Genomic DNA, 12,013 nt, shown 5'->3' with positions numbered 1-12,013 from the left:
ATGATAATGCAACCCATCAACACTTTGAGCTGGAACGTCCGCGGATTAAATTGTCCGGACCGGCGGGCCACGGTCAAGGCATCTCTTGACAACACCTCTTGCCACCTAGTTTGCCTCCAGGAGACAAAGCTTGCTTCGGTTGATCAGTTCATTGCTGCCTCCCTCGGTGGTACCCGCCTCTCTGGCTTCGCACAGCGGTCGGCTATCGGCACCAGAGGAGGCATCCTCATGCTGTGGGATGAAAACCTCCTTGACTTGACCAACGTAGTTGCTTCAACCTACGGCCTTTCGGCGATGGTGCGTATCCGTGCGTCTGACGTGTGCTTCAAGGCGAGTTCGGTCTATGGACCTACCGACTCATCTTGCAAAGAGGCATTCTTCGCCGAGTTGATCAGTCACAAGCCTTTGTCAGGAATGGCCTGGCTTGCTTTGGGTGATTTCAACCAAATCTACCGAGCCAGGGATAAAAACAAAAGAAACATCAACCGAAGTAGAATTACCCGCTTCCGTGCCGCTCTGCAATCCTGCGAGCTTAAGAAGATCCACCTTCAAAACCGTCGTTTCACTTGGAGCAACGAGAGGGCCAACCCAACTTTGTGCAAGCTTGATTCCTTTTTCTGCAATGCTGATTGGGTTACAACCTTTAATTCCCACGTGCTTCATGCCTTGTGTTCGTCCCTTTCGGACCACTGTCCTCTCCTTCTCGCCGATGACAAGGGTCCCAAGAGACCGCAGACTTTCAGATTTGAGAACTTCTGGGCTTCCCTGCCGGTTTTTGCTGAGATCGCGCGCAAGGCGTGGGATGAGCATGTGGCCCACTCTGAGCCTTTTCTGGTCCTGCATCACAAGCTCAAGAAAACCGCGTTTCGTTTCATCGAATGGAGCAAGCTGTTCTCCAAGGCCAAAATCCAGCTTCATGCGGCCGTGCTCATCATCCTTCGTCTTGACATTGCCCAGGAGGAGAGGCCCCTGTCTAATGAGGAGCTTGATTTGCGTTCACGGCTGAAGAGGAGGGTAATCTCCTTGGCGGTCCTCGAGAGGGCTCGAAAGAGCTAATGCGCTAGGATTGCAAACCTCAAGGATGGTGACGCTAACACAAAATTCTTCCACCGCCGCATCAATGCTAGAAGAAGAAAGAACCATATCTGCAGGATCAAGCATGACCTCGGATGGGTAACTGAGCATGTGGCAAAGGAGAAAATCGTCCATGACAACTTCTCCGCTGTCATGAGAAGGGGGGGTTTGAGCAGCAAGGATTTTTGCTGGGATGACCTTCACCTCGAGCAGCATGACTTGCAGGACCTTGATGCTCCCATCACCGAGGAGGAGGTGTGGGCGGCCATCAAGGAGATGCCGGCTGATAAATCTCCTGGGCCAAACGGCTTCACCGGATTATTCTTCAAGAAATGTTGGGGGTTCATTAAACCTGACATCATGAGGGTCATCCAAAACTTCGACTCTCTTCACACTGCCAACCTACAGTGGGTGAACTCTGCCAATGTTGTGCTTTTGCTAAAGAAGGATGGTGCAGAGGAGATAGCTGACTACAGGCCTATTAGTCTCATCCATGCTATCGCCAAAATCATCGCCAAGGTCCTCTCCTTGCGGCTTGCTCCTCGCATGGATGGCCTCGTCTCCAATGCTCAGAGTGCCTTCATAAAAAAGAGGAGTATCCACGACAACTTTATGTACGTGCGGAACATGGCTCGTCGGCTCCACAAGTGCAAGACCCCTGCCCTCCTCTTCAAGCTTGACATTAGAAAGGCTTTTGATTCCGTCAAATGGGAATACATTATGGACCTCTTGCAGCGCTTGGGCTTCCCAAGCAACTTCAGGGCCTGGATTGCTGCGTTGCTCTCCTCGGCTTCCTCGCGCATCCTTCTCAACGGGATTCCAGGCCCTCCCATCAGGCATGGCCAAGGGCTTCAGCAAGGGGACCCAATCTCGCCGCTCCTATTTGTCCTCACGATTGACCCGCTTCGTCGAATCCTTGATCTTGCAACACACCGAGGCCTTCTCCGCAAGCTTCGTGGTCGTGGTGCCATGGTGCGAACTTCTTTGTATGCGGATGATGCAGCTGTTTTCCTGGCTCCGATCAAGAGGGACATCGAGAACTTCTCTGCTATCTTAAGGAGTTTTGGCGAGGTCACGGGCCTCCACACCAACTTCCACAAAAGTTCTGTTGTGCCCATTCGCTGCAACCACCTTGACTTGGACCATATCCTTCATGGCATGCCGGCTGCAAGAGCTTCTTTGCCTATGAAATATTTGGGACTCCCACTCTCGGTCTGGTAGCTTAGGAAAGTGGATTTCCAATATCTTGAAGACAAAGCGGCTGGAAAGTTGGTCACTTGGGAGGGCCAAAATATTACCACCATCGGCCGTACGACTCTGGTCAAGTCGGTTGTCTCCTCCCAGGCGGTGTACACCATCACGCCCCTCGTTGTGCCGCCGAGCACTTTACGAAACCTCAACAAGATTGAGCGAGCGTTTATGTGGTCTGGCTCGGATAAGACGACGGGTGCCAAATGCAAGGTCAACTGGGAGGTGGTGTATCGTCCTCGCGAGTATGGTGGCCTTGGGGTACTAAACACTGACAAGTTCGCCCGTGCCTTGAGACTAAGATGGCCATGGTTTGAATGGAAGGAGCCCAGCAAGCTTTGGGTGGGGCTTGGTAACCCATGCTCAGAGGAGAACCTGAATTTTTTCTATGCCTCAACCACGATTACTGTTGGAAATGGTGCCAAAATGCCTTTTTGGGACTCTCCTTGGCTTCTTGGGCGCAAACCCAAGGACATTGCCCCGCTAATCTTGGGTGCCTCCAGGAGAAAGGATTGGAAGGTGCGTGAGGCCCTTAAAGGGAATGCATGGATACTGAAGGTCAAGATTGACACGCCCGTCACCGCTGCCATCGTTCACGAGTTCTTCTCTCTTTGGATGCTCGTGAATGAGGTCCACCTTGACGAGCATGCCGAGGATGATATCACCTGGAAGCATTCCAGCGTCGGGATTTACTCGGCATCCTCTGCCTACAAGGATCAATTCATTGGGTTGATTCTCTCCCCTATGGATTTCATGGTGTGGAAAGCTTGGGCTCCACCCAAAGTTAAATTCTTCTCGTGGCTGGCTCTACAAGACCGGATTTGGACTGCAGACAGGTTGGCCAGGCGCAGCTGGCCCAACTACGGCCTTTGTCAACTTTGCAAAAGGGAGCAAGAGTCTGGCGTCCACCTTTTCTTCAAGTGCCGCTACACTCTTAGGCTTTGGAGGATGCTCATTGACAAGTTGGGACTTGTGCACATGGACACCACCACTTGGCATCTTGCTGGCTCGGTGAAGGAATGGTGAGAGAAGCGAACTGACTTGCAGAATCCCAATAGACGAGCAATGGCCTCTCTCACTATGCTCGTCTCCTGGTCCGTTTGGAACGAGAGGAATGCCAGAGTCTTCCGCCACAAGAGTGCTCCACCGACCATCCTTCTTCAAATGGTCCTCGATGAGGCAAAGCTATGGATCACTGCGGGTGCTAGAAAGCTAGGGGACATTATATTGCGAGAATAATTGTCATGTCGTGCGTTCGGCTCTTGTGACAACTCTATCTTCTCCTTATTTAATATATGGGGCAAATCTTTTGCCTTCGTTTCAAAAAAAAATCTGGGTTCTCGACAGCCTGCGGTGGGAGGTCCTTGCTGCATGCTGTGTTGCAAGGGCGAGATGTGCACGGTGGCCGGCGTGTCATCGGGGTGGTAAGGCCGGATGGGCTGGCCGGGTCATAGAGTTGGGCGAGTGAGGCTGTCGGCGAAAGTCGTACGCTGGTTGTGGTTGGTGTCGTCGATGGCAGGACCTACAGGCACCGTCTTTGTTGGAGGCATTGGTGTTGCAATCCCCCGTCCCTACCCAACATGCTTCGGGGGAAACCCTATATTCACTCTCCTAGATCAGACGATGACGATGCTATTGTCTTTGCTCGACGCTGTTTTTCCTCTTGAGGACTTGGTATAGGAGTTGACTCGGCCACAGGGGCTCAGGGCTAACCGCAAGAAAGCGCCTCATCATTAGCAATGACTAATAATAGTCAGTAATTTAGCACCCCCTAAAGTGCTCATTAGTACTAGAGTATAATAACAAGCATTACGCACAATTATATGCAGAATTGGAGTAGTAGTCATATTATGGCATGTACAATGCATAGCTTCAAGGTGATGCCTCGTATGCCATGTAGGATCGGATATGACGTAAAATAGGTTCGGATAGGGAAGCGAGATCCTCTCCATGAGGCGGGTGCTTGAAGAGAAAAAGTGTAGCCCGGTGACAAAAACTGAAAAGATTGGAGTGAAAAGTAGAGATGCATGTATACTAGAGTCTTTATTTACTATTTCTTAATGAGGCCCACTAATGATAGCTTGCATTGGAGAAAAAAGTTAATATAGATGCGTCAAATTACTTTTTGTCATGAGACATATGTATCTATATGCCATCATTATACATGCCTTATTGTTCCGTCGACCACAACGTATGCCGCCAGCGTCTGTTTGGTTGAGAAAAAGTAGCTTGCCGAATCAAAGGGTTTCAGTCACCCATCATCAGCCTTTCTGAATTCAGGGGTGGTGGTGCGTGCTCTTCTCTTCTCCACAGGCCAGGATGGATATGTTTGGTGTTTGTCCAGGATTCTGGAACACGACGGACGCATGCATGCATGATTGATCACGAGGAGTCAATAAACAAAACCAGAAGAAACACGGCCACTCTGATTTGATCGTTGATTAAACCGAGTATACAATTTAACACCACTATCGTTGCAGACTGGAGTAGTACTTGTGTGCACGTCACCGGCCCGATTCCATGGAATCTGGAAGAAAACTGCTTATCAAATCTGCGAGCAGCTGGTTGTCTCGCCTGTCATGTCTCCTTGCTGCTCCTCGGAAACTCAATCCCCAAAACAAGTTTCTCCTGTCGCGGTAGCACCACCCATGCACAAGATTCGGTAGTTAGCTCTAGTTCATCTTTTTTTTTTGCTCACCACGATTATTTCAATTTCCAGATCGATCAATCGTTTAACTAATTAAATGAGAGACTGTTGAGTTGTATTTTGTGTTGCATGTATATTGAAGTTGTGCCCCATCTCCTAGTCTTGTATGGTTGAGGTCTTCGCTTATAATTATACTCCTCGCCGGAGTATATACGTGCACCAGCACCCCATCAATACAACGTCTATTGTATTGTAAACTTTCCTGTCTACATGGTATCATCTTGGTCGTTCCTCCCCTAGGGTTCGCCGCCGCCGCCCCGTGCCGGTGTTTTCGCTCCTCGCCGCGCCCGCACCACCTCCTGTGAATCATCGTCGACGTCAGTCATACGACCACAATCTATGGCTGCATGCATCAGTCTGATATAGAGGCCGTTGTGATCCTCCTTTTCAAAAAATAAATAAAAATAAAATACAACTGCAATCTGCAGTCTGCAGAGGAGGAAACAGAGAGAGCAGAGCAGGGAGACATCATGGCCGTTGGATTCGAAACGGGCGTCGACTCGGCAGTAGCTGGGCCTGGGCTTCCGGTGAGGTGGGGAGTGCGTGGACAAGGCAGGGCACACTATGAACTACAGTAGTGCCAGAACAAGTCACGCTAGAGAGTAGAGTAGGGAGGGAGGTTTGAAGGATGGCGTGGGGGAAAGGGGAAAGAAAAGACCAAGAAGAACCGCAGCAGGCAGGCAGAGCGCGTGTGAACTGGAGTCCGCAATGTAGTAAGTCTTGGTCAACACACTATGTTTCCAGCTCAGCTGGGAGCCAGACGAGATCAGCACTAGTAGGCTTCAGATTGATTAGGGCATGTCTGAAAACGGATCGCCGAATTTCCGTCTACAAATGTCCACCAACATTGTTCGTCTGGACAGACAGTCGGCCGGGTGGAGGAGTCCAACCAGAATCAACAAATGTTCGCATGAAATTGGGACGGAAGGAATTCAGCAAGTTTTTCAATATAAGTATTAACTACTGATTTAGTACTTGCGCACAATTAGAGAATTTCAGTACAGCAGTATTATTGTTCCGTCGACCAGCGTCTGTTTGATCGATAAAAGGAGAGGCAGCTTGCCGAATCAAAGGGTTTCGCAGGCTTTTTCTTTCATTCAGATTCAGGGGTTCGTGCGTGTACTCTTCTCGACAGGATGTTTGTATTTTTTTTTTCAGGCTTCTGGAACACGACCCATAATGAAGGACGAGTTATTATTAAACAAAACCAGAAGAAACACACTCTGATTTGATCGAATGATTAAACCGAGTATACAATTTAGCACAAGTATCGTTGCGGACCACTAGTGTGCACGTCACCGAATTCCAGCGAATCTGAAAGAAAATTATCAACTGTCTCCTTCTCGTCCTTGGAAACTCAAACCCCAAAAACAAGTTTGTCCTGTCGCATTAGCATTACCAATGAAAAAGATTCGGTAGCTAGGCGAGCCCGTTCTAGCTCCTTTTTCTTTTGTCGACACATTATTTCAGTTTTCAAGTCGGTCAAGTCAACCAGAGACAAAAGTTGTGAACCAACCAAACAGTTGTGTTCCCTCTTGAGTTGTGATCTTCCCAAAAAAACACAGGTCCTCACATACACTTACACATACAATTATATATACAAACGCATGCACACACATTTTATCCTTATGTGTGAGAACTAGGTCGTAGCCTAGTGGCAAAGGGCACAGTGGTGCACCCTTAATGCCTATGGATCTTTATTTTTATCCTTATGAGTACCTTCGTATGCAGAGTACAAATGATACGTGGTGCCTTTTCATAGGCTAGATGGATCTCCGGACGGCCGCAAAGTTCCATTTGTTTGTCTTTAGTTTGCAGGAAAACTGACGTTCAGACACGTTGGCGGGTCCATTCAAAACTGTATTGAATGACAAACTACGTCCGGACATCTACGACGCAACCAAACGACCGCACTAGACGGATGCATTGGATACGGAGGCCGCCTATGCTTCTCCACACGACCAAACGACCACACCAACACCGAGCGATCTGCAGCGACACCTCTACATCGAGCCGACCCTTTTCGTATGGACATCAAGATGTACATCAGGTCTAGAGAAAGAAAAAGAAACATCTTCATCGAGGACATCTACGAGAAATGACAACAACATGCACCAACCACACGCCAGGCCGGTGTGGAAGGATGTGCAATTTTTCATTGACTTCTCATGTACGACACGGCGTTGATGCTTTGTCGCCATAAGGGACGCCTTCAAGCGATGCATTATCATCGACATGCCGCTGCAACACCATCGTCGATACTTTATCGCCAAGATCTTCATCAATGTGGTGTTTACCAACATCTTTGTCAACACACCACTGCCACCTCGTCCACAAGTTAGACACATAGCGTCCTCTGATAGTCATTTTCGTAAGACGCGACTTCGTCGATGGCAATGACCGCGTTACGACGACGTCATTCATGACAGCACGACTGTATTGACACAGCGCCACTACAGTGTCAACACTTTCACGACCACACCGTCCTAGCAAAATCGATATGTGCTCGATGGGTTTTCTCATATCCTGGCAAAACCTGCGTTTTCATCATCGACAACACCGTCTGACGTCAATGCGTATTTTTTTTGCGCCTCAGGCTTTGTGCGGCTTAATCATCCATGACGATGTTTGACGTGTTTTTGCACTTCCTGCTTTTAGAAAATCTAAGTTCAATTTTAGTTTCTTTTTCAGTGCAAGTTATACACATCTATGATCGGGTGTACATGCACATACATATACGCAATAGGCAATCCTCGATTCGGCTGTACGTGCATGCATGCACTTTGAGTTTTGCTCACGTTACTAACTAATGTATACTTGCACTAGATACTCGGTGGTATAGTCTTACATACATGCAGGCTTACACTTTGGAAGGCCAAATCCACGTCTATACCATGCACGCGTGAGATAACTTGTAGATATATACGTAACTCTCTTTGAGTATCCGTATACGTGTATTTATACATCTCCGAATACCCGCATATTTACGCAACCAAAAAAGGAGAAGGGTAAGCAATACACGGGAGAAGATATTTGGTATGTATGTGGGGTTTTGTTTTTGCAGAAGTATGCGCCAAGAAAAATAATGAAGGGATAAGCAGCGAAGGTAGATGGATTAGTTGCAGTCCATATCCCGTCCAAGAATATCGGCAACAGCCGAACGGCCGTGGCCTTGCTGCGCGTCGCCATCCATCCAGCCATCCTGCTTCCTATATATACAGAGAGGAAGGCATCGAGAGACACGCAGGAGGAGACGCGCCCGTGCGGCAGCGTCGATGGAGTTGGCATCTTGCCGGAGGAGACGTACATAAAAGATGCTGCTGCGGCTGCGCCGGGGCCGATCAGACGACGAGAAGCGGCAACGCCCGGCAGGAGGACGACTCAGAAGCTGCCCGATCTTGGCCGGCACATCGGCAGTGGCAACGACACCCTCATCACCCTCTTTCTTTTCTTTGTCGTTGTTTTACCAGGGCTCACGGCACGGCCAGAGGGGGGAGATCCAGCCCACGAACACATCTCACGCACCAAAGCAAAGCAAGAGGCAGCCGGCGAAACCACGTGGAAGAAGACGCCCCCGTGGCGGCGGCGTCAACGACGAGACGCGCCCATCAAGCAATGACCTTTATGTTATCATCTATTTTGCAGGATGGCTAAGGACGCTAGGGGAGGGAGAAGCCAACACCAGAACCTCACACACGCAATGCAGAAACACCTGAAGAGCTCGGCGGTGATGGCAAGACGCGAGGGCACTGGCAACTCACACGTGGCCTGATCGAAGGACGCGAAGGTCGGTGTGAGACGCTCGTGGTAGCGCCATACCGGAGGCGTCGCCGACCGTGACGGAGAAGGAAGGAAAGAGATCACGCGGGGGGCAATACTCGTAGCTCTCGTAGGCAGGAGAAGCGAACCCTCGCAGGAGAGAGAGGCGCAAACACACAACACATATAAGAGAAGCCGACGAAGCGGGGATGTGTCCTGATGGCAGCGTCTCGTAGATCGGAGGACGCGCCCATGGCAGCAGCGCGTGCGTCAAGAGGGACGCAGCGACGACTACGGCAAGGACGTCACAATAATCTTTTTTTTTCTATGCGTTGTCAGCTATTTTGCAGAAATCCAGGTAACAAAGGAACCGGGGAGGGAGACACCGCAAGGCCGCCGCCATTCACCAACACACAGATCCATCCATCAGGAGATCCATCCATTCACCAACGCACACATTCATCCATCAGGAGATCCATCCATATTCACCAACGCACACATCCATCCATCACGTAGCACACATCCATCCATCATCCATCTACGCGCCCAGTACTCACGCCCGCACACCTCCTGTATCCAGAAATCGCATCTCATCCATCATCTATCCACGCACATTCAGGTACAGTGCAGGCAGCCGTGAGACGACGCACGCACGCAGATCGCATCAGGGAAACCACGGTTCATGCAAGCACACAAGGCCGGTGGCGACGCACGGACCGTCCACAACGACTACATGGAGATGAAGCTGATGTTTTCAGAGGATCACGATGCACAAGTTACAACGAACAGGACACCGGTGCACAGGTCCATGGTGTTCCAATCGCGGTGCACAGGTTTGGTGTCTTGCTTACCGGATGAGACGGCGGGGCGGAGCTGGAGCTTGGTCATGACGTGGCCCAAGACTCGCTTCCCCCTTCATGGCGTACAGATCTTTGGTCGAACCAAAGTTTGCAGCGACATAGTACAAGACCGGTCCCTCCTTCGAGAGGTGCACCTACCGTGGCGAACAGGTCCATGGCGTTTCTATCGCGGTGCACAGGTTTGGTGTCTTGCTTCCCGAATGAAACGGTGGGGCGGAGCCGGAGCTCGGTGATGACGCGGCCCGGGACTTGCTTCCCCCTTCATGGCGTACAGATCTCTGGTCAAACCAAAGTTTGCAGCGACACAGTACAAGACTGGTCCCTCCTTCGAGAGGCGCACCTACCGTGGCGAACAGGTCCTTGATGTACATGTCCACGGCATCGACGGCGTACAGGTCACCCTTTGGCGTAGCACCAGCCCAAGGCGACGCGGCCTCTACAACGCTACCTTTCCACGGCATCGTGAGGCGGCCCCCTTTGTCTTGGCGGACTGCCGAATACTCGGCGTCTAGCCGAGACAAGGTGCCAACCACCCCGGCCACGCCCATGTGAGCGTGTGTTAGTGTTTACACTGACGCCGGTCTCCCCAAACCAGTACTCCCGCAAGGTGTAGCCCCTCGCACACCCTGATGAAGTAACCGGTCGTCGAGAAGTCTAAGCTGAGCATGAGCCATGCTACCCCAACACCAACTACTCTAACGCCGCCAAGACCGACGAGGCACGACGGCGAGGGCGGGCGCGGCCACCGCTAAGGCCACGCTACATACGGCGCGTGTACCGACGAGGACACGGGCTCTGCCGTCGCCCATACACACCACCATCATCATGCATGAAGAACGCGAAGCGAAGACGATGAAGACGACCACACGGCTTAATCGAAGGTATCCCGTGGAGCAACCCGCGGGAGTAATTAACCGGGAGCCTTCCGAGGCTCCGGGAACCAGGAGACCGCAATCGCCACAGTCAGGCCGACCGCGCGCACTTTTTGTTTATGGGATCTTGTAATTTTGTTTCTCCAAAGAGATTAATGAAATACTCGTTTCCCGTACCTTTTTCTTTGTGTACTATGGTACACTGGCACGTCCGCAAATTTTCTTTTCTTCTTTCCCTGGCGCAAGAGAGAAATATGCTCCCCTTCCCTTCTCGCGGAGTCCTTAGATATTTTTCTCGTGTCAAACAGACGACTTACACTACCGACCACAACTACCTTGATTACGGCTACATCACCATGATCTGCTACCACGACATCAACATACAGGGCTACTTGTACAGTTACTTATCGGCAGCAATTCCAGTGAACAATGTCCACGTCGTCACTAGCGTACTCATGGGCGCGCCGGATGTGGACAGGAAGGACCCACCCGTGAGGTTCATTCAGACCCAGTCCAGTTGCGAACCAACGGACGTTCCTCGTAGTCGTAGTCCCAAGCCGAGCCAGCGCCGTTGTTTTTCCGGCCGGGCAATTGTCCGTCGGCAGGATGCAGGAATCATACGGCTACGTAACGTGCCGACAGCCGAGAAGATGGGTGGTCGAGAGAGCTGCACGACTCCATCGTCTCCGGTGAACTTGGCCGGGTGGAGCCACTGGCGTACGTACGTGCCACGCGCCAAACCTCGATGTGCTGGCCGGAGGGTGGAGACCGATCGGACGAGTCGTCAGCCAAGCAGACGCGGTCACCACACCAGCCCGTGCGTGCCACGGTGCCGCCTGGAGAGTCTGCACGCGTCGCCTCCGTCCTCAAGTCACACGAGGTGGCCGCGGTGAAGAGACGACGGATCGAACTCACGCGTCGGCGTCACTCGCTCCTCCCGTGAGTGCGCTCAACTATTCCTTGGCGAGCGGCTGGGCCGGGCCGGGCCTCCGTGGTTGACCCGACCGCTGAAATAACTGATTGATTAATCCACGCCGGTAGTTCCTTCCGCGAGTCGCCGGTCTGCTCTTCTCTCCTCTCCTCGGGCGCTCCTGCACCGGCACGGTTGGTGGCCGGCCCGTCAGACTGCGACGGACTAGTCTATAATTATTCAGTCAGTTCGTTATTCGTGTCTATCTAACCACTAGGCCACTACGAGTCGAGTAGATATTATTACAAGATAATAATCGCCCTAGTGTTGATCCGAATCTTGACGGCTCTGCTTCGTCCCGTGCAAATTGGATAGGCTCTGCTTGCTGCCAAAGTGCCGGCCGGCGGCCTCACAACAGAAGAAAGAAGAAGAAGCTTCCAAGAATAAACTCGATCAAGGAAGTGTCATTGTCCAACTCGAAAATAAAAATGGTGTTATTGTCACCCTGTAACAGTTACGCACGCACAAAGCATGCACTGAAACTGAAGCTCAAACGCTGGCGGTTACGTAGACGTAGTACTAC

General features: G+C 51.2%; 1 protein-coding gene across 1 annotated transcript; it reads left to right on the top strand.

Annotated features, from left to right (window-relative positions):
* On the top strand, positions 1–1,056 carry LOC147987787 (uncharacterized). The gene has a single exon (XM_087542504.1). It carries the CDS (start codon positions 1–3, stop codon positions 1,054–1,056), a length of 1,056 nt encoding a protein of 351 aa, XP_087398630.1.
* Positions 1,057–12,013: the final 10,957 nt, after the last annotated feature.

The sequence above is a fragment of the Triticum urartu genome, chromosome 2A (assembly GCF_056163025.1).
Source record: "Triticum urartu cultivar PI428250 chromosome 2A, HENAU_Tu73, whole genome shotgun sequence".
Lineage (NCBI taxonomy): Eukaryota > Viridiplantae > Streptophyta > Magnoliopsida > Poales > Poaceae > Triticum > Triticum urartu.
This window is presented reverse-complemented; position numbering and strand designations above follow the sequence as displayed.

Bases quoted from the DNA above. Each gene is read 5' to 3' on its own strand.
- LOC147987787 (XM_087542504.1), top strand. From the start codon at position 1: ATGATAATGCAACCCATCAACACTTTGAGCTGGAACGTCCGCGGATTA.